The sequence below is a fragment of the Balaenoptera musculus genome, chromosome 6 (genome assembly GCF_009873245.2).
Source record: "Balaenoptera musculus isolate JJ_BM4_2016_0621 chromosome 6, mBalMus1.pri.v3, whole genome shotgun sequence".
NCBI classification, from domain to species: domain Eukaryota; kingdom Metazoa; phylum Chordata; class Mammalia; order Artiodactyla; family Balaenopteridae; genus Balaenoptera; species Balaenoptera musculus.
In genome coordinates this window covers 21830428-21853377 of record NC_045790.1, presented here as the reverse complement: position 1 = coordinate 21853377, position 22950 = coordinate 21830428, and the positions used below count along the sequence as shown (strand labels likewise).

At 38.2% G+C, this 22950-nt stretch overlaps 1 protein-coding gene across 18 annotated transcripts in view; it reads left to right on the top strand.

Moving 5' to 3' along the window:
* The window catches only part of SPTLC1 (serine palmitoyltransferase long chain base subunit 1), a 65695-nt gene that overhangs the window by 13067 nt on the left and 29678 nt on the right, over positions 1-22950 (top strand). For 10 of the 18 annotated variants that reach the window (XR_005020350.1, XM_036856027.1, XM_036856029.1 and 7 more), the window contains exons 4-8: positions 467-560; positions 1145-1217; positions 9691-9823; positions 17813-17942; positions 21491-21580. Coding sequence is in view for 15 of the 18 variants with exons in the window: in XM_036856027.1 (XP_036711922.1) it covers positions 467-560; positions 1145-1217; positions 9691-9823; positions 17813-17942; positions 21491-21580 (520 nt within the window). In the remaining 3 variants the exon portion in view is untranslated. The other 8 variants (XR_005020352.1, XM_036856026.1, XM_036856032.1 and 5 more) reach the window with 8 other exon arrangements.

The following is a 22950-nucleotide window of genomic DNA, read 5'->3' as shown; positions in this document are numbered from 1 at the left end:
ACCACCGGGGAAGTCCTAGTAACATGTATTTTTAAACCACTTAACTGTAAGATTGTTACTTGCTCTGCCTCTTCATACCTTTGATCTTGATCTTTTTATATTTCCTCCCTGTTTGTCTCATTCCAGGTACTTTATTTAGCAACTTCTTTCTTAAGTGAGTTTTAAAACTAAAGCAACGGTGTGCCATTAATCTATTCATCTTAGAATTCTAGCTCACTTTTTTTATTTAAGTAGTACAGGGTGACCTATTAAGAGTAGAATTAATGACCGAGTATCTGATTTTTAATATACTATTGTCTAATTTTACTTTTTAAGAATAAAAAGAGAGATAGGAGGCTAGAATGCAAATAGAGTAGAATGGCAACACTTGTGTGTCCTGTCGCCTTCCCTCTTCTGGACAGCTGATAATGTGTGTCCTGTAACAAGAATGACTGCTGAAGTATACCACTCTTGTCTCTTTCCCCAGCCCTCCAAGCCATAACATTGTGGTGAATGGAAAAGAATGTATAAACTTTGCCTCATTCAATTTTCTTGGATTGTTGGATAACCCGAGGCTCAAGGTAAGTAGCACATATGCTGAAGTGGACAGATAACATGACTGACATAAGCATCTGGACATAAAATAAGAGACAAATGCAGAATATCAGAAAGGGCTGTGTAAGTACTTACTCTTTACTCTTTAGTGACAGAGCTGTAACCTAGTTTTCAACAAAGGGAGGCAAGGGTGTCCTAATGTGGCTTAGTGTTGGGTGACAACCAGAGAACTATATGAACCAGACCCAGGTAATAGTTGGAGATGTATCTAGGAAATTGCTTCATCTCCTGTTGGGACTGTGGGCCAGTAAACATTTTTTGAGGAAAGACCTATGCCCACAAATGCCAGAAAGTGCGAATGCATTGAGTTAACCAGGTTTTAATGATCAAGCTAATATAACTTTTCCATGTTTTAAGTCGTATACCTAAGTCTTCCCATCCCTCTTTTCTTTATATCCTGTTAGAATTGTCTTAGTACTAAGAAAGGAAAAGCCAGGGTACTGGGGAGCTATGTGGGTTAAAGAATAGGAAATGTCATTTTTAAACTGTTAAAGATATATTATTACAGTCTAATTTTTTTTTTTTTTTTTTTTTTTTTACTTTCACAAAGGCAGCAGCTTTGGCATCTCTAAAGAAGTATGGTGTGGGAACTTGTGGACCTAGAGGATTTTATGGCACATTTGGTATGTTTTCTGTCATATTTTTCAGACTACTGCTTTCAAGAATTAAGATTCAGTTTGATTTCAGAACTCCTTGGAAAAGGTATCCTTAATGAGTTGTGGTAATAAGCTGGCGAACTTTCTAGATTTTGTGTTTGAGATCATTGGTAGGAGATGCACTGGTCTGGGGCTGACTGTCCCTGTGGAGAAGAGCCATAGGTACCTAAGGCACACTGTCTCAGTAGGGCGAAGCCCGAGCTCTTGTTGCATTTGCCCCAGGAGACAGTGGTGTGAGGAAACTGTTTCTGCCGGGCATGACAGTTGTAAGGGGAGGCGTCCGGCTGTGAGTGGCTCTGCTCTTGGTAGTCGTTCAGGAACCCAGATTTTCCCTGTCTCGTTGCTCTAGGCCTGAGGGCACCATCTTTGTCTGTGTGGCCGAAGCCAGGTGATGAGTATGGGGGAGCAGGCGTGCAGGGCATGGGTACCTGTTTAGGTGGGCGGGTGGGGTTGCTCATCATTCTGCCCACATTCTGTTGGTGAGAACATAACGCAGGTCACGTCTCCCAGCAGAGGGACTGGAAAGTTGCTCTAGCTGGGCGGCCACCACGTGCCGGGAGGAAAGTGAGAACAGATTTGGGGGATGCGGCAGGTCATACACTGTGTAGCCCTTTTCTTTCTGGAATGAAGACAAAGGATCATTGACTTCCTTGGGTGTGAATGACCTGGAGATGGGCTAACTACATATTAGGATGAGAGTGTGATTTCAAACACTATGAACTTCCTAAATCAGAGTCATCAAAGAAGACCCTGGAATTTTATGGTGGTTTTTTATTAAATGTATATTGTTCTTTGCTTCTGAAAATTTCAAAAATGTTGTTAAATAATTTTCCAAATGAGTGTATTACTGGAAATAACATTCTGGTTTACAAAATGTCAGAGGGTAGGGACAATGGGGCCAGGGAAGTCTCTTTTGTCTTCTCTACTCATTTTCATTTCTGGGTCTTTGTTTTTTTCACTTTTAACAGTTAAGATGTTTTTATTTAAGGGAGCACCTTTCTTTATCCCGTAGCTAATTTAGTGGTTAAATTATTTTTATTGGAAACAGATGATGGGAGTTGGCGTCCAAGAATCCTACAGCTGGAAAGGATCTTTAAAATCTTGTATTCCAGCATCCCAGCTATTCAGAAGAATAGAAAGCTCAGAGAGGTTAAGTGACTTCCTCATGGTCACATAGCTAATTAATTTCAGCCCTAAAACTAGAAAATAAGTATTCTGATTTGCAATATTAATGGCAAGATCAAAGACTTAAAAGAGCTCAGATCAGAGGCTCCCTCTTTCCTCTAGCCTAGTGCAAACATGATTTGTTTGCCTGCTTTTTATTGGTAGGGTATTATTTCCTTCATAAGAATTAGAAGACTAGAAAAGGCATTTTTTTTACAGGGTTGTTTGTTGTAATCTGATCAACAAGGCTTTCTTTCCATGATCTGCTTGCGGGGTAAATAAATTTTTTCTTAAAAGCCTCTCTTTCTAGTAGATTTTATTTGCATGTGTGGCCTTGGCTCTTGCTCGGGAGTTAAATCTGAGAAGACCGATAAGAGATTTATTGCTGAATTTAGTGGAAAAAAAGTTTCAAATCTTCAAGACCAGTTTTCCCAGAGCTATGGAAATATGTTGTTTTAATTGCCCAGTCAGTTTTTCATTTGGATCACCTGAAATATGTGTAATAGGATGCTGTGTGCCTCTAAACTTGGGGGGGGTCGTTAAATTAATGATTTAAAAATTTTTTAATTTAAATATAGTTGACATACAATATTATGTTAGTTTCAGGTATACTATATAGTGATTTGACATGCATACATTATGAAATGATCACCATGGTAAGTCTAGTAACTGTCTGTCCCCAAAGTTATTACAATATTTTTGGCCATATTCCTTATGCTGTATGTTACATCACCATTGCTTATTTATTTTATAACTGGAGCTTTGTACCTCTTAATCCCCTACACCTAATTTTCCCCACCCCTGATCCCCTTTCCCTCTGGCAACCACCCCTTTGTTCTGTGTATCTATGAGTCTGTTTTCATTTTGTTTTATTTTGTTTGTTTTGTTTTTTAGATTCCACATATTAGTGAGATCATATGCTATTTGTCTTTCTCTGTCCAACTTATTTCACTTTTCATAAAACCCTCTTGATCCATCCTAAATTAATTTTCTTGATGGAATAATTCAATCCATGATATAAACCTCAAAGATTTAAAGAGATAGTGAAGTCTTCTCCCCACTGCCATTCCGCCCCCAAAAAAGCCAGCTGCTATCAGTAGTTTCTTGTTCATTCTTCCAGGCTTTTTTCAGTGTGTGCAAACCACTTCCATACATTTTCCCCCCCGTTTTACAAAAATGGTAGCATACCACATACATGTGGTGTGCTGTTCAAGTGCGTTTTAAATTTAAATTGGATTTCGTCTTTCAAGTGTCTGAATGGGCCACCAGAGTCAATATAATGAACACGTAATTGTGTATTAGCTACTCTGAACTACATTATTGGTCACTGTGTCATCCTTATCCTAATGTAGTTGAAGGTTCAAACAGACTGTGGTATCTGGACAAAGGTTGAAGGTTAATTGGCAGTGTGATGGTTTTGTAATAAGACACCAAACCTACAGCTTGGAGTAATGTGTATTGTTTTTTGAGTACATTGTCCTTCCTGTAAACTTGTTTTGTTCCTTTTCAGCAGTTGCCCATGCTTGCTTATCATCTTTTTTCCTTTCTTTATGTGTATATCGTATGTATTTTTACTTGGTTTTCCAACAGGGTATTTTCTGTGTTTTTCCTTATTCTGGAACTAATCACTTAAATTACTGTAGTTGTGTTAAATTACCTTGAAATTTCAGTGTTAGATAAGTTCAAGAAGCTACTTGAGGTCAGCTAAGGCTATATTTTAAATCTCTAAAATACCCTTGGGACTTCCCTGGTGGCGCAGTGGTTAAGAATCCGCCTGCCCATGCAGGGGACACAGGTTCGAGCCCTGGTCCAGGAAGATCCCACATGCCACAGAGCAACTAAGCCTGTGTGCCATGACTACTGAAGCCCGTGCACCACAACTCCTGAAGCCCGCATGCCTAGAGCCTGTGCTCTGCAACAAAGAGTAGCCCCCACTCGCCACAACTAGAGAAAGCGTGCGCACAGCAACGAAGACCCAACGCAGCCAAAAATAAATAAATAAATTTATTTTAAAAATAAAAAAAATAAAATACCCTCTATAATTAAATTATTCTGAATATTTAGGGTACATTTGCCCTTTGTACTGAGCATTAAAGCAGAAGTGAACTTCCCTTTCCTCTCATTTTAGTAGCTTACATGTGAGGCTAGGGTCTCTTTCCCAGGCCCACCAAAAGGTTGCTTTTGATTTTGGCTTTTTCTTTTCCTGGAAGTACTAATATCACTCAGGCATCTGTTTTCAGTGATGAAAATGCTCCCTCTTTTAGCTCTTTTCTCAACTTTTCAGATAGTGAATGAAAATCACTTATTGGAAAAGTAAATTTCCTTATTAAAACATTTTCTGTTTATTATTTCATAGTAACATATTAGATGATACTAGATGATTAACACAGAAAAAGAAAATTGACAGTTGAATTAAAATTCTTCTAGTTTCTTAGGCTAAATGTTCTCCTGCCTCCTGAAGGCCCAGCAGGTTCTTAAAATACTCTTGTGAGGACTGTGTGGATCCGAAGTTTTCCACCTTCTCATCTTATTGTTTTGATGTGTAGTTTAGAATCAGTCAAGTGATTTTATCAGGTTGTGGAGCCTTCCTTTCCTCTAAGGCTAATGGGGCCCCTGTGCACTTTGATAGTTTCTCTTGTTGAACCTCTCTGATTGTTTTGTTTGTAATGCATTCAGATCTCATTTACATGTGGTTTATCCCTGTGCCTGGGATCTGCTTTGCATACATGATGCCTACTTGACTCTTTGGTCTTAAACTAAATCAAAAGACAATTAGTGGCAGAGTTTCATGGTGAGAGATAGTGGCATGTAATTGTGTTCTAGAGCCAATAGTAAACAATTGTTCATTTGTTTATTTTAAAAAATATTTTCTCTCTGTTGGACCATGACTGCATGTTTTAGTAGGAAGGGCATTTGGTCATAAAATTCCTAGATCTGCCACTTCTTCCTACCAGTCATGGAATTGTAGTTTTCGCAGTGTAGGCAGGGAATGATCTTAGTTGCACAACTTAGAACATTTTGGTAAGAATCACATAAGATACCGTATGTGAAAACATTCTGGAAAACATTCAGCACTGTTTTTAATGTTCTAATGAGTACATAGGTGATATTTGTACTTTTAAGAAAATTGTCCAAGTCTCAAGGGATTTAAAAAAAAGTATGTAACACAAAAATATGGAGATTTTAAGAGAAAATATAGTTGGTTGTTTTTAAACTGTTCTAAAGTTGGGTATTTCATAGTCTTTCCTCTGAAAAACAATCAAGAAGGCCATAATACCTCCTTTTATTCTGATAAATAGGAACTTGAACAAGTGGCTTTAATATAAGATAGTCCTTAAATATCCAGGATTTGGATAACTTAATTAGCAGATAGCGTACCTTTTTTCCTTCTAAAAGATTACTTTTTTTTATTCTACAAATATTGAGTTAATTGAACAAACACCAGCATGTTGCTTTTTCGATGCCAGACATTGTTCTGAGTGTTTTATAAGCATTCTCTTGCGGTTCTCCTAACAATCCTTTGAGGCAGGTAGAACTGTTAACCATTTGACAGGGGAAGGACCTGAGAGGCACAGAGCAGTTTTGGGCCTGTCCATGGTTCACACCTGGCAATGAGGGAGCCCAGATCTGAACCCCCATGTGATGACTGCCATGGCCAGGCCTTGTGTTTGGTGTGGGGCATCCTGCCCTGGCCTTGCCTCCCATCTGTTACGTTCTGGTGAGGGAGCAGGTGCCAGAAAGGGCAGCAAGTGCTGAGAAGACACAGAGGCTTTCTGGTCACCTTCCTCCATGGCCTCTTGCCTACCATATTGGTTCCTAATAGTGAATGAGAGAATGACGCATGCAAATCTGTGGCACTAATTGTTGAAATGGATCATACACACAGAAGATAGGCATCCAAAGTTAAAGAACATGCCCTGGTAGTTTTTCTGTTTGCTGCCTCCCCCGCCCTTGGGTTAAGAGTTTCTTCCTTGCAGGGTAGCTATCAGACATCAAAAGAAGTTATGCAACTGTCCGTGTTTACCTGTCACAAAACCTGCTTTGCAAGGCTGACATCAGCTAAAACCCAGTGTCTTTAGATAGGAGGAGGAAAGGCCCATCTTTTTTAAACTTTTGGGACTAGGCAAGAACCAGTAAGTCATTGATGTATTGTAGAGGGATTCTTCTTACCACTTTATGGCAATGACATAAAAATGGCTATGAGTATGTATAATGAGAATACTAACATAATTTTTATCAACTGGGTAGCTAACTCTAAAGCCCTAAAACAAAGCCAAGATTGTTTTACTGTTTTATTGCTAATCAATGAAGAGAGTCATTTAGAGCTACAGAATGATTTAAAATCCTTTTTTGTAGTTGGCAAAAACAGTTTGTCTGTATCCATAGCATGTTTTTTCTTTTTAAAATGGAGATACTGAATGAGAGCAATTCACTGTGGCTTGGGTTGTCCATCTGCTAGCTAAATTGTTGAGATTTGGGATAGATAATTCCCAGTTCAGAGGCAGCATTGTAATTTGAAGGAGGCCTCCTATGGGGGACCTGCCCTCCTGTCTCATCAGAAGTGAGAGGCAGCAGAGTGGTGGGGACCTATCTGTGGGCAGGGTGCTCAGAGAGCACTAACAGAGAGGAAAGGAAGACATGCCTGAGACACGCCCGTGCTCAGCTGCATGGACGTAGCTGGTTCTCTGGTGCTTTGCTGCTTTCCTCGTTCTTGCCAGACTTTGCCTGCAACACTTCCCTGGCAGCATATCTCGTGGAAGGGCGGGCAGTCAGGAGCAGGATCAAATCTTCAGACTTGGTGGTGTTGATGTCACAGATTTGATGCTTGAAGAGCTAAGCACTCTTTTGGTGCCATTTTGATCAACCGGGATGCATTCTTCTACACGTTACTGTGAAATCTCATATTTATTTAGTGTTGCTCTAATGAAAGTGTCACTTCTATAAAAATGACTACCTGATTGGTAATGGAAATCAAATGGTATTTCATGTGTTTTTTATGTAATAAACTATGTTGGTATACATTTTAACTTATAAATGGGAAGAAGCATGGCTAGTTGTTTATCATTACTTGATGGGATAAATTGGAATGGGATAAATAGTTCATTTTCACAATTCTATATCATCCTTTAAGAAGTCTACAAATGAAGTGGTCTTCAATTTATTTTATTATTTGGATATTGCTGCTAAATTTTCTAATTCCTCACTATACCTCTCTTGCCATCAAATTGAGATTTAGTTCGGACCCTCTGTGTCGTCTCATCTCTCACTCAATAGCTGGCGCCCACCCAAGCAGCCTTTGGTTCACAATCGAGGGACCTCTGTGCCTTTAGTCAGAAGTCACTGTGAATGTGTTGTAGTTCTGAGTGTAGAAGGGACCCAAGTGCTTCAGACCAGGGGAGTGAAGGCACAGCTTAGCCTTGTATCTGCCCTCTGGGCTCCGAGTTCTCCATTGACAGCTGCCAGATGCTTCTCTTAGCTGTCTCACTTTGTCAAGTGGCAGAAACCCTATATTTCTCTTTGATCCAGTGCTTATCAGAGTATTTTTATGTGATACTTACTAAATGTTTGATTAACAATTGAATGAGATTGTTGGACAGCCCTCATTTAACTACTTATTAAAATTTAGTCCTTTGTGAAGTTGTATCTTTTATAATTCTTAATTTTGTCTTTTACTAGTTAAAAAGCATCACAGTAAGATTAACTTGCCTCTGATAAATCAGTGAGTGGGTTTACAGATTTTAGACACTTTATTCAAATGTTCTAAAAAGTTTTTTATTCCTGTTGCTGAGCTGACCTTACTCACTTGTTCCTCCCTGGAAGTTGGTGGAAATCTCACACTTAACAGCTAACCAGGTCTCTGTTGGAAATATTTAGTCCACTCAGTGTCCAGCCTTGTATCCAGCTGGGTTAAGTTGTTTCTTTTGTATATCTCAGTCCTGCAGGTCTTTTCCCTCTCCCCCTTCTCACCAGGAATGTCTCTGGTAGGGAGGGGCATACTTGGAGGGAAGGCTGATGCTGAAGGGGTCTCCTGGAGCAAGGCTCCCAGCCACAGGTCCTCGACATCTGAGCCGGAGGGCTCTGCCAGGCCATCAGCCCTCTCCACCGCCCCTCACTGGGGAACGTCTGGGTCCCCCTGCCACTGCCTACACTTCTGAGTTCCCCTCAGTGGACATGCCACGGCTCTGAAAGTCTGCCTTTACTCCTCAGAGTTCCTCGTTTCTCCCATGAAGCTCCAAGGCTGGAGGGGCCTGGCTGCATCCTTCCTGCATCAACTTATGAGTTCTCTTTGCACAGAGCATGTGGTAAAACTCTGATCTTGTTCTCCAGACTTGGGTCCTGCTGTAGTTAAAAGAGCTAAAGAAAGTTTGAAAAAATTTTCTCTGCCTCATTTTAAGACACTTGGAAGTTTTCCAGTTCACAGCCAGCTGGTACACTATTTATTTTAGACATCGCTGGTCCCTCCATCCCAGGGTGTGAAGCCTCATGGCTTAGCCTGGGAAGGTGAAAGGCTATATGGAACGATGATGTAAGAGAGAAAAAAAAATACCAGTTTAGTAATTACAGTTTATCCCTATAATTACATCAACATTCTTCTTAAGCTGCTTCCATAAAAGGACCATATTTCTCTTTGTACTATACGTTTGAATTCACCAGTACACTTCAAAAGAAATTTAGACAGAAACTCAGTACTGCAGAGTGATGGCAGGTGCCACAACTAAGTGCTGACACAAACTGTTAGAGGAGTGACCACCACAACTGAAAAAGTTCCTGTCTCTTGATGCAGAGTATGTGGGGTTCTTTTTAACTTAACTACTTTTCTTTTTTCTTTCTTTTCCTTTTAAAAGCTGGTTGACAGTTGTCTTAATGCCTGGTTTGGTCACTTCTACTAAAATGCAAAACGGCGTTAATAAGTTAATGTCGTACATTGGTAAAGTCTTGGCATTGTTGGTTGAGGGAAGTTAAAGCAGGCAAGGTCACTGGACCTTGAATTCTTATTGCTAGAGTGATATAAAAGCAAAACCTAGAGTCAGAGCTGTCCCAGTCACATATTTATAGACAAATGAGTAGCTGATTCAGCTCACAGAGTATAGAAACAGTTTTGGCCCAGAATTATCTTAGTAGATATTGTATGACTTGTAACTTAAGAACAATTACATTTTGACCACAAGGTGACAGTATTAATAACTAAACTGCTTATGTTATTTTATTTATTCTTTAGTCAAAGAAAAAGAATTATGAGACAGTTTAACCATTTAACTTTTTACTCTTGAACTAGATGTGCACTTGGATTTGGAAGACCGCCTGGCAAAATTTATGAAGACAGAAGAAGCCATTATATACTCATATGGATTTGCCACCATAGCCAGTGCTATTCCTGCTTACTCTAAGAGAGGGGACATTGTGTTTGTGTAAGTAATCTTTACTGACACTTCTTATCAGAATTCCTTTGGAAATAATATTGGCCCTCCTAGAGAATTCCTTTGTTAGAGGTCATCTGCCTAAAATAATATTGATTTTTTTTTTTTTCATTTTTAAAGAAATATATAGTCACCCAGCCAAGTAGTTCTGCAGAATTAGTGAGACCTCCACTGGAAGGATGCCTTAAGGTGTCGGTACTTTGTTATCTGCCATTATGATTTTATTTATTGATGTTGAGAAGGCCAAACTTATGTAGGAGGGGACCAGCCCTCTGTTTTCCCTGTGCAGCTCTGTGACAGTGTGGTGTCCTTGTGAGTCCATGGTCGTAGCCCACATAGCCACTCATACTACCTGATAAAGTCACTCCACTTCTCAGCACCCTTGCTGCAACTCTTGGTCTCTGCTGATCTTGCTTCATGGCTTGTTAATATAGAAGTCATGAGTTGCAGACTTCCTTAACTTTCCAGGAACAAATCTACACACTTGCATACATGTGCACTAGATGTATGGTGTTGCTTTTTACTGTGGAGGGGAAGAGCAGAGAGGAGTAGAGTGAGGGCTGGCATAGCCCAGGCAGCTGGTTATACCCGTCAGGAGCACCTGCCACTAGCCCGAGCCTCTGTTATCTTTTGAGTGGACTATTAAATGACTCTCTTAATTTAGGTCTCAGAGTGACTTTTGTTTCCTCTTTTCCTTTTTGACACCATAGCCAGACACTCCATTTAAGAGCTTCCATTGTTCCTAAAATAAATATCCAAGTTCTTATTATGATCTTGTACATTCTAGACTACTGTTTTAGGCCCATTTTCTACCATTTCCCCTTAGGTGGTCATGCTGTGTAGCCTTACCAGCCTTATATGCTAGTTTCCCCTCAAGGCCTTTGCACGTGCTAAGACCCTAAGTCCCTACGCCTAGAACGTTGTTCCTCCTCTCATCTCCTACTTAATTCCTCTCATCCTGCACATATACCACCTCTGCAGGAAAGCCTTCCCCAAGCTCTCAGACCAGGTCAAGACCCCTTGCTGCATGTGGAGAAAATTTTACAGCCAGAGGAGTTTGGTATCCTTGTGAATCCATGACCATGCAGGCATTTACGTGCCTGTCAAAATCACTGTTTCTCAAGCCTCCCTTAACTTACATATGCAGGTGTGTGCGTGTGTGCTCATGTGCGCCCACACCGTCTGCTCTTGGCTCAGCTTGCCTCATGCTCACTGTACTCTTTTATACCTTATACCACTGTCAACAGTTCATACCAGCCCGTTGCCTAGGATAGCATGTGCCATTTAGTGGTGCTCAGTAAATACCTTCAGTAAGAGAATGAATGGAGGCTGGAGCTCAAAAGAGGGGTCCAAGTGACTGGACTTCAGAGCCCTGCTTACCTCAGTCCCTGTACCATCCTGCTGCTTCTCACTAGTGAGTGAGAGCACCTGTAGTGCAACAAGCTCAAGCACACACTGCAGGGCTGGCTCTTCCTGGGGGTTTTCAGCATGCTTGTGTACCATTCTTCCCCACAGCCCTGTGACAGTTACCTGGGAGCACTCCAGCACATGGCCTGGGCCTGAGTAGCATTGTTTCCCAATGTGACCATGAAAATGAATGTTTCTATTAATTTCTTGCACATAGTTTAAAAAATCAATAATAATAAAGACTCATCACAAATTTGAGAGCCAGTGATTTAAACAATGATTCTAGGTTTTTAATAAAGCATAGTTGCAGACAACTACAATACAGTGTCAGCCAATATCGCTTTATACAAGCCCCCACCATAAATTCCTTTTTGAGTTTAAAGTCCAGAAGAAGTTTACAGTTACAGTTGAACTTGTATGCTTCCTTTGTCAGATAATAAATACTATATTGTCCTTTTGGTTTTCACTGCTAGGAAACCTAGTCTAAACTCACTTTCAAATCTTATGCCTGGTGTCTTAGAATTTCAGTTTCTAATGAGTCACTAGACAACTTAATTATTCCCTTATACATAATTTTAAATATTCCACCTGAAATTCATTTGAAAGTAGGAACACTAGAGGTAAAAATGGTGTTTAGTAAATTATTTGATAAATTGTTTTTGATAATTTCATTAGGCATAGACAATATGTTCGATGTTTTATTTTCTTTCTTTTGTAGTAAACAGTGATAATGCTTTGCCAGTAGGTCTCAGAACAATGGTTGTTTATATATGTAAGTCTTTCTTTGTCACTCTGTCTTTATATTACTTTGTGTACCCTTTTCTAATGAAATGTTTTATATTGAGATAATTGTGGATTCACATACACTTGTAAGAAATAATACAGAGATTTTATGTGCCCTTTACCCAGTCTTCCCCAATGTCACCTCTTGCAAAACTGTAATACAGTTTGAAAAGCGGGATGTTGACATTGATAGAGTCAAGATAATCCCTCTTGTTGCCACACCCATATCCCTTCTACCCTACCCACTCTTTAGCCCCTGGCAACCACTAATCTGTTCTCCATTTCTATAATCTCATGATTTCAAGATTGTTGTACAGGGACTTCCCTGTTGGCGCAGTGGTTATGAATCCACCTGCCAATGCAGGGGACACGGGTTCGAGCCCTGGTCCCGGAAGATCCCACATACCACGGAGCAACTAAGCCCGTGTGCCACAACTACTGAGCCTGCGCTCTAGAGCCCGCGAGCTACAACTACTGAGCCCGCGAGCCACAACTACTGAAGCCCGCATGCCTAGAGCCCGTGCTCTGCAACAAGAGAAGCCACCACAATGAGAAGCCCGCGCACCGCAACAAAGAGTAGCCCCCGCTCGCCGCAACTAGAGAAAGCCTGTGCGCAGCAACAAAGACCCAACACAGCCAAAAATAAATAAATAAATAAATAAATTTAAAAAAAAATAAAGATTGTTGTACAAATGTAGTCATACAGTAGGTAAAACATTTGAGGATTGGCTTTTCTCATTCAGCATTAATTATTTGGAGATTCTCCAGGGTTGTTATGTGAATCAAGAGTTTGTGCCTTTTGATTGCTGAGTCATATTCCATGGTATGGTTACACCACAGTTTGTTGAACCATTCACCTATTAAGGATATCAGAGTTGTTTCTAGTTTGGGGCTATTACAAATAAAGGTGCTGTAAATATTCATGTATAGCTTTTTCTGTGAACATAAGATTTCATTTCTTTGAGGTATATGCCAAGGAATGCAGTTGCTGGTCATAAAGTATTGTGCGTTAAGTTTTTAAAGAAATTGCCAAACTTTCCCAGAGTGGCTGTATTATTTTACATTTCCATGAACAGTGTATAAGTGATCTAGTTTCTCCAACATCCTCAGGAGCATTTGGTGTTGTCGCTTTTTTTTTTTTTTTTAGCCATTCTCATAGGTGTGTACAGATATCTCATTGTAGTTTTAGTCTATATTTCCCTGATGCTACCATACTGACTGTTTTTAGGCTTTGGTCTTGGCATCAGGGTAATACTTCATAAAGTCAATTTGAAAGTGTTCCCTCTTTTATTTTCTGGAGAAACTGTATAAAGCTGTTGTTAATTCTTTAAATGTTTGGTAGAGTTCTCCAGTAAAAACAGCTGGACCTCGAGATTTTTTTTTTTTGGAAGTATTTTTACTATGAATTTAATTTCCTTAGTACTTGTAAGACTATTCAAATATTGAGTGAGTTGAAGTAGTTTGTGTTTTTCAAGGAGTTGGTCCATTTCTTCTAAATCGTCAAATTTGTATGTGTAGCATTGTTTGTGATATTCCCTTACTATCCTTCTAATGTCTGCAGATCCCTGTTTCCTTCCTAACTGGTAATTTCTGTCTACTCTCTTTTTTGTCATTTTTGCTAGAGATTTGTCAATTTTATTGATCTTTTCAAAGAATCAGCTCCTTGTTTCATAGATTTTTCTACGTTGTATTTTTGTTTTCATTTCTACTGATTTCTGGTATTATTTCCTGCCTTCTGCTCATTTGCAGTTTAGTTTGCTCTTTCTAGGTTCTTGAGGTGAGAACTTCAATTACTGATTTGAGACTTTTCCTCATTTCTAATGTATTAGTGCTATGAATTTCCCTGTCATCACTGCTATAGTTGTGTTCCACGAATTTTGATGCATTTATTTTCATTTTCGTTTAGTTCATTTTTGTGTTTTATTTCTCTTTAGACTTTCTCTTTGACCTATGAGTTATGTAGAAGTGTGTTGTTTAGTTTCCAAGCGTTTGGAAAATTTTAATTTGTTACAGTTTGTTTTATGGCTTATGATGTGGTCTATCTTGGAATATGTTCCATAGTCACTTAAAAAAGAATATTCTGGCAAATACAGAGAAAAGACCACGTGAGGACACCAGTGAGAAGGTATCACTCCATGATAGGACACATGTGATTAATTTCCTTATTTATACATTTCTGTCTTTCATATAATAATATTCAATGATCAAATGTTACACTGATCATTATTTTTTAAAAGTCACTGATACGCAAATTAAAAACCAGAAAAAACATACAAAATGTTCATTTGCCACTTCTATCCTTTAATCCAGTAAGAGAGAGCGCTAGTTTTGCATGTCAACTTCCTAAGGTATACTTATATAAAAGTTTTAGTGAGACAAAAAGCAATTTACATATGAAACTTTATTTACCTTTTGAGAGAAATTTTTTTTTTGTCATTATCATTACATAGAAAAAAAAAGTATTCTGCTGAATGGAGTGTTCTATAAATGACAATTAGATCTTCCTAGTTGATGGTGTTATTCAGTTCTTCTATATCCTTGCTGATTTTCTGTTTGGTAGTTCTGTCAGTTGTTGTAATTTGTCAGTTTCTTCTTTCACTTTTATCAGTTTTTGTGTCTTTTGTAGCTCTGTTATTTGGTGCATATTTAGGATAAGTTTTCCTGGTTAATTGAGTCTTTTTATCATTATATAACATCCTTCTCTGTCTCTGGTAATTTTCTTTGTTCCAAAGTCTACTTTATCAGATATTAACATAGGCACTCTGCTTTCCCTTTTGAATGTTTGCATGTGTTTATTGTATGTAATATATATGTATACCCTTACTACCTATATTATTGTATATAACATACATACATATATATAGCATATAACTATATATATATATAACTACATGTATACACACACACACACATTCCCTTACTACCCATCTCATTACATTTGAAGTGAATTTCTTATAGGCAGCATGTTTAATCCACTCTGCCACTCTGTCTTTAAATTGTATATTTTAGCCATTTACATTTAATGTAATTATTGATATATGGGATCTTAATCTCCCAATTTTTATTTTTTGTTTCTTATTTGTTCTCTCTGCTTTTTGTTTTCTTTTTTCTTTTTCCTGTCTTTCTCAGGGTTAATTGAATGAGTTTTGGAGTTCCATTTTTATTTATCTTATTTATTTTATTTATTTGTGTTCGAGTGTTTCCCTTTGTATAGTTTTTTAGTCATTGCTGTAAGTATGATGTTATATGTACGCATAAGTTATCACATTCTACTGATGTTATTTTACCAGTTCAGTTATAGAATCCTTTATCTTCCTTTACATCCCCTTACTCTCCTTATTTATAATACAGTTGTTTTAAGTATTTCCTGTAAACACTTTGAGAACCACATCAGATAGTGTTATAATTTTTACTTTAACCATCCACAATGACTTAGAAAACTCAAGAGGGGAAGAAAAGCCTAGTGTGTTTGTTCATACTTTTTACAGTGTTCTTTCTTCCTTCCTGATAATCTAAGATTCTTTTATTTATTTATTTTTTCTATGTGGAGAGCTTTCTCTAGCCATTCCTTTAGGGGAAGTCAGCTTGGGACAGAGTCTCTTAGTTTTTTTTCAACTGAGAATGTCTTCTCCCCCTCATTCCTAAAGGATATTTTTGCTAGTTTTGGATTCTTGGTTGCCAGGTCTTTTTTTTTCAGCATTTGAAATACATTGGGACACTTTTTTCTGGTGTTCATGGTTTCTGATGAGAAATCTACTGTCACTCAAATTGCTTTTCTCTTACATGTAAGGTGTCATTTTTCTTGTGCTGATTTCAAGATTTTTTTCTTTGTCATTAGTTTTCAGAAGTTTGACTATAATTGTATTGGCATTTATTTGTTTGGGTTTACCTGCAAGAATTTTGCTTAGCTTCTTTAATATATAGTTTTAAGCCTCTTCTTTAATCTATAGGTTTTCAGCCATTATTTCTTTAAGTACCTTTTTAGTCCCACCCTCATTCCGTTCTTTAGAACTCTACAGACTTGAATGTTGCATATTTTATTGTAGTCTCACAGGTCCCTGAGACTGTTCTTTTCTTTCTAGTCTACTTTCTCTCTGCGATTTACATTGACTTGATTTCTACTGTTACATCTTTCAGCTCACTGATTCTTTCCTCTCTCCATTCTGCTGCTGAATTCATCCACTATGCTTTTTCTTTTGACTATTTTGCTTTTTAGTTCTAATATCCCCACAGGATTCTTCTTTGTATTTTCCTTTTCTCTGCTGCAGCTTCCTGTTTTTTCATTTGTTTCAAGCATGTTCATAATTACTCATGAAACATTTTTATCATGACTGTTTTAAAGTCATTATCAGATCATCCTGACAGCTCTGTCATCTTAGTACTGGCATTTGTTGATTGTTTTTTTTCTTTTTTTTTTCAATGTTTGATATTTTCTGGTTATTGGTATGGCAAGTGAAACATGAACAGTTTCATATTATGCTGTTATAGTTTATGCTTTATTTAAACTTTCTGTTTTAATTGGCTTTCTCTGACAGTCTTCCAACAGGGCACTGCTGCCTCATTACTGTCAGGTGGAAGTACAAGTCCAGGGTCCCCACGGGGCCTCCACTGACACTGAGGTGGGGTTATTTTCATTTCTTCTGGTTGTTGGTGAGAGTCCTACTCTTGTCTGAGCCTCCCCTAACACAGCCTAAGCATAGGCAGGGGAGAGTGTCTCTCCCTGCAGGAGATTGGAAGTTAGGTCTCTCCACATGGTCTTCACTAACACCACAGTGGGAGCCACTTGTTACTACCCAACAGAGATACAAGTTCTGGCTCCCTTCTCTGACAGCTCCCACAGGGATATTGGGGAGCCTTGTTATGGCCTCGTGAAGGCTAGAGTCTGGGTCCCCCCTCTCAGCCTTTGCTAGTGTGGAGGGGACAGGCCCAGGTTTTTCTGTGGTTTGGCTGCAGTAGAGACCTTTGCTGGGCTGCCCCCTTTCCTGTCCCTTTGGCTACAGAGAGCAGACTTTTGTCAGAGCTTTTATGTCTCGCCTGTTGGCATTTCCAGTTTGCCAGCTGCATCAGTTCCAAGTTAGGAAAATCCAGGAACTTGTTGCATGTCATTTCTCAGATCCCTCGCTGGTCTGCCTTTTCTCTCCATTTTTCAGCATCATCTTATGTTTGTCTTATACATGATGTCCAGGATTTTTGGTTGTACCCAGTGAGAAAAATAGGGAAAATATGTCTATTTTCTCAGAAGTAGAAGTGTTGCATGTACTTTTAAATAATACACTTAATTTAAGAAATATATCCTGCCCCCCATTAACTCAATTTAGGAGATCTTACTGAAGATTAATCTGCATGACTCAGAGTTCTCCCCTGGGTTATGTAGAGTCAGTAATCCAGTGTTCCTTTTGATGGCAAAGTAATGGCAGAGTGGTGGCCAGTCAAATCAGAGATGCCACTGATGGTGAGATGCACGAATATTTCATTTATTTTTCAGAAAGAGAAAAGTACTTTGAATAAACTAATATGCCATCTGTATAGTAAGATGCATGCTGATTTCTCAGAGGTCAAAATATGGCAAGAGTTTGCTTCGTGGAACAGAATCAGTATGGTAGTTATGTGGAAAGGCTTGCAGAGTGAAGTGCAAACAATAATATATTAATGTTCAAACATGTTTTATTTATTTGCCATGTTCAGTTTAACAGGTGGATGTTGGTCAACTTACAAAAGCAAGCATTTCTTTTCTGAGAATGTTGACAAGACCCTTTAAACCCCAATTTGGTGGGTCTTTCTTCCTTGCAGAGATAAAGCTGCCTGCTTTGCTATTCAGAAGGGATTACAGGCATCACGTAGTGACATTAAGCTATTTAACCATAATGATATGGATGACCTGCAGCGACTATTGAAAGAACAAGAGATTGAAGATCAAAAGGTATGATTCTTTTGAAGAAAATTACACAGTTCTTTTGTACTTTCTAACCAGCTATATTATAAATGAAATGGTAATTTCTCATGAAAACTTGCCTGTGGATCACATGTGGACATTAAATAAGGGTGTTTCTGCTTATTAAATGTACCTCAGATTAGAGAGTCAAGCCTGATAGTAATTGCCTCATCATTGCCATAATTATATATGGCAAATTTGGGGGAAGGTTATCTAGGCAGCTTTCTAAAAGAGAGAAAGAAAAACAGCATGCATTTTGGGGGTGGAGGGATGTACACTCAACTCTACAGAAGTAACAACAGAACTCATTAGGGCATTGACAAGATGTATCTAGTGAATTCAAAATAGGCTTATTCATATCAAAATAAATCATGTATCAATTCACCAGAAGAAACCATGGCGGCAGATCTTAATTAATGAATTTATGAACAAAGTGAAGACTCTTTCTCCCTACCCCAACCTCATCCCAGATCTCTGAGCAGCTGCTCCCTGTGGGAAGCAGCTGCCTCAAGCATGGTTTCCTTCTACGTTGCAACCTATTTACACTTCTTCTCAAGCACCTGTGTAGTCCCTTGGGACAGGGAGGGAATTAGGCAGGTGGAACTTGCTCCTTGTTGTTCTGATAGAGAGTGGAACGGAGGAAGCGTGTTCAAAGCATCACTGTTAGAATTAGAATTTATTTGCCCCTGACAACATGAACAGAGAAGGTAGTTCTGTGGTCTGTGGTTCTGCAGCAGTAACCACTGTGTGTGAATTGTACTGGGAACCTGGTCACCACATCCTTTGTCTCAAACACCACTTTCAAGTGGACTTTCCCAGTGTAACTGGTCCGTTATTAGAGTAACCGATAAAAATGCTCATCACATCCTTAATTTTGTGTTAATTTCCATTTTTCCAGATATTTGAATTATTCCTTTTGGATTCTGTCATCTTTGTTTAGGTGATAGCCTAAGAGCAGCACTTCATGATTATACACATTCTTGTGATGAATACGCATAGACTTCTGCTATTTTATGCTAGGTGTGCTACAGACAGTGTTTTATAAGTATACAATTTAGAAGAATCTATAGGGAAAATCTTAAAATTGAGACCGTTCCACCAATGAATTCTTTCTACAGATTGTAAAAAGATGTCCCTTTTCTGATTCAGTAATAGAATGCTACCGTATTGAAAAACACTGCCTTAGAAAGTGTGACCAATGAACCAGTCTGCTGTAGAGTTATTTCGCCAAGTTAGCATTGTACAAATTTGGAAGACAACATATTCAAGTTCTGTGTGTGTGTTGTATAAGATTTATAATCTGTGGAACATTTTTTTTAATGAATAACAAGAAATAAAGTTATCTTAAAATTTATTTCCATTTTATAGTTTTTACCTTTTTACTAATTAATTTATACCACATATTCCTGCCAAGAGTAGGCTTTCTAAATTACTTTACATTTTGGTTTTTGGAAATAATTCTTTTTTAATTTTGTTTTCACAAAAATAATAAATGTTAAATTTTTAAATATTTTGTACTTAGATGCTTATATTTCCTATGAAAGTAAGTTAAATAATCTGAGTTTGGATCAAACTCTTTTTGTCAGTTTCCCAACTAATGGAGTTCATATGTTTTTTCATTCCTTTTCTTATAGAGTTCTCTTATCCCATATTAATCCTTCTTAAAAAAAAAAAAGATAATAGGTAAAAACAGCAGTTCATAGAAGAAATGCAGATAACTGAGCAAATAGAAAATAGTCTGACCTCACTAACAGTTACAGAAATTAGGGTAAGAGTTTTTGCCTGTCCAATTAGGGAAAACTTTTTATGGTAATAATCAGTGCCACACTGATGTACAAAGGGCCTTCCAGAAACTCTGAGGAGAGCTTCAGTTGGCACAGCCTTTCTAGAGGGTAAATGGGCAGGTATATTCTGGGATTCTTAAATATCTATACCCTCTGGAGTGCTATCTTTAGAAGAGAATCAGAAATGGTGTCAGAGATCGAAGGGTATTCACGTGATGTAAAAAAACAAAATGAAGGAAACAACCTAAATCCAGCACTGTGGGAATAGTTAAATAATTTACGGTGTATCTACAAGGTGGAATATTAAATCTCCATTAAAATCATGGTTTAAATAATATTAAATAATGTGAGAATGTTCACAACATAATATTTTAAAAACTCAGGTCCTAGAACGATTGCAGTAAAATCCTGATTTGAACAAGGTAATTTACAAAGATACGTATTTACAAGAAAAAGTTACCAGTGTGTGGTGTAACAAGCTCATTTGTTAAATTCTTTTTTGTACTTTTCCATTTCCCAAGAATATTCCAAAAATAAAATATTCCTTCATTGAGTATTTTAAGATCATAAGAAAGATACTTTGTTTTTTAAAGGCAGGGAGAGGCGGGATGCCCCCATGTCCTCAGCTGTGACCTCCCAGCAGACCCACAGCCTTCAGGTTTGAGTTAGTGACAGAGTGAAGATGACCAAGAATGATGTAAACTTTTGCATGCTTCAGCCGACACTTTTTTCAGTATTACATACAGCTGTGGGTTCTAAAATACCCCTTAAATAATAGCTCTGATATTTGAGTTTCTAGTTGTTCATTAGAAGCTTAGAGGCAAGAAACCTTTGAGTAGAAAGGTGGTGGCAAACTCTGTGGAATTTTTTCAGTGCAGCATACCTGAAACATCTACAAATTCAGCAGTGGGAGTGGTTTATTAGTGATTTGACGTCAGTGGGGTGTGGGAAGGTGTGTGTTACTTGAAAGAGTCCCTCCACTGCACCACCTCCGAACATGACTGGGTGAGGTCATAGTCCAGTTTTACTTGAACCAGTAGTGAGGAGGAAGGAAGGAGAAGGGTTTCATCTGGTTTTTGGTAAGTAAGGGAGGTCAGGGTTTGTCTGTTTTTTAACTTTTTATTAGGAAAACTTCTGGCACATTCAAAGGAAACTAGTATAGTGAAGCCCCCTGTACCCTTCTCCCGGCTTTGTTTTCAATATTCTGCCACTCTTGTATCATCTGAACCTTCACCTAACTCCCCACTCAGTCTCTGTGATGATGATGATTATCATCATCATCATTAGAGTTCTTTTTATTTTAGGTATAATTTACATTGAAATACATTAGTCCCAGTTATACAGTTTTGACCAGTGGTTATACCCGTGTAGCCCAGGTATCATGGCCCCCATCATGACATAAAACGTCCCCATCTCCCCCAGAAAGTTCCCTTGGGTCCCTTCCCAGTCATTCTGGGCTTGGAGGGTTTTGTTTGTGTTTTAGTATTCTCAGTGTCTAAACAGTTTGTGTTTGTGTGTGAGGCCTCCTAGTTGACTGTGTGACCTGAAAACATGTCTGAGAGAAGAAAGCACTGTTTTTCATCTCAAAATAACAGGATCTCAAACCTTGAGCTTGAAATTAATTTAGTCTATCTATTTGTTGATTTATCTTGGTGAATAAATCTTGTAGGGTGAAAGTGCTAGAGAGCACATAACAGATTTTGTATTTGGAGTTACTGACATTTAAAACATCTATTTTTTTTTCTTTTAAAGAATCCTCGCAAGGCTCGTGTAACTCGACGTTTCATTGTAGTCGAGGGGTTATATATGAATACTGGAACTATTTGCCCTCTTCCAGAATTGGTGAGCAACCATGTTTATTTATTATTTTAGTATTCAGGCTATTTGGCAGTTAGGCCTTTTGTTTATGACCATTTTTAATGTATAATGTCTGCATTGCTTTGCTTAATATGTATCATAAGCACATTCTGATCATACTAGGGAAGTAGATTAACATTAAATGCCAACCCTGACCTTTAAAGAGTAATCAAGACTGAGTTTTATAAAACCAACTTTATTGAGGTATAATTGACACATAATAAAATATACTCACTTTAAGAGTACAGTTTGATAAGTTTTGACAGATGTATACTCCCCTATCACCATCACCACAGTCAAGATATAGAACATTTCTGTCACTCCAGAAGTCCCTCATGCCCCTTTGTAATCAGTACCCCATTCCTGGCCGCAAGCCACCGTTGATCTGCTTTCTGTTCCTGTAGTTTTGCTTTTTGTAGAATTTCATATAAATGAAATCATACAATATGTATTTTGTAAAAGTCAGCTTTTTAAAAGGGGATACAATACACTGTCTTTAGAAACCATGACTATTGAGATTTTTTTTTTTTAGGTGAAATTCACATAACATAAAACTAGCCATTTTAGAGTGTAGAGTTCAGTGGCATTTAGTACGTGCACAGTGTTGTGCACTCATCAACTAGCTAGTTGTAAAACCTTTTTGTCACTCCCAAATAAGACCCAGTACCCATTAAGCAATCACTCCGCATTTTTCCTTGCCCCTAGCCCCCACCAGTCTGCTTTCTGTCTATATGGATTTACCTATTCTGGATATTTCTGATAAATGGAATCATATAATATATGACTATGGCTTCACTCACTTATAATGTTTTCATTGTTTATCCAATTTGTGGCATCATTTATCTGTACTTCATTCCTTTTTTCTTCTTTTTTTTAAAATTTATTTATTTTTGGCTGCGTTGGGTCTTCGTTGCTGTGCGCGGGCTTTCTCTAGTTTTGGCAAGCAGGGGCTACTCTTCGCTTCATTCCTTTTTAAAGCTAAGTAATATTCCATTGTGTGGGTGTATCACATTTTGGTTTTTTTGTTAACAGATATTTGGATTGCTTCACCTTTTGGCATTTGTGAATAGTGCTGCTATGAACATTCATGTACAAGTATTTGTTTGAATCCCTGTTTTCAACTCTTTCATGTATGTGCCTAGCAATGTAATTGCTGGATCATGTGGTAATTCTATTTTTAACTTATTGAGGAACTGCCATACTGTTTTCCACAGTGGCTTGTACCATTTTACATTCCCACCAGCAATGGAGGAGGGTTTCAGTTTCTCCACATCCTTATCAATGTATACTTTTTTTTTTTTTTAATTTTTGCCATTCTAGTAGGTGTGAAGTATATTTGCATTTCTGATTTGCAT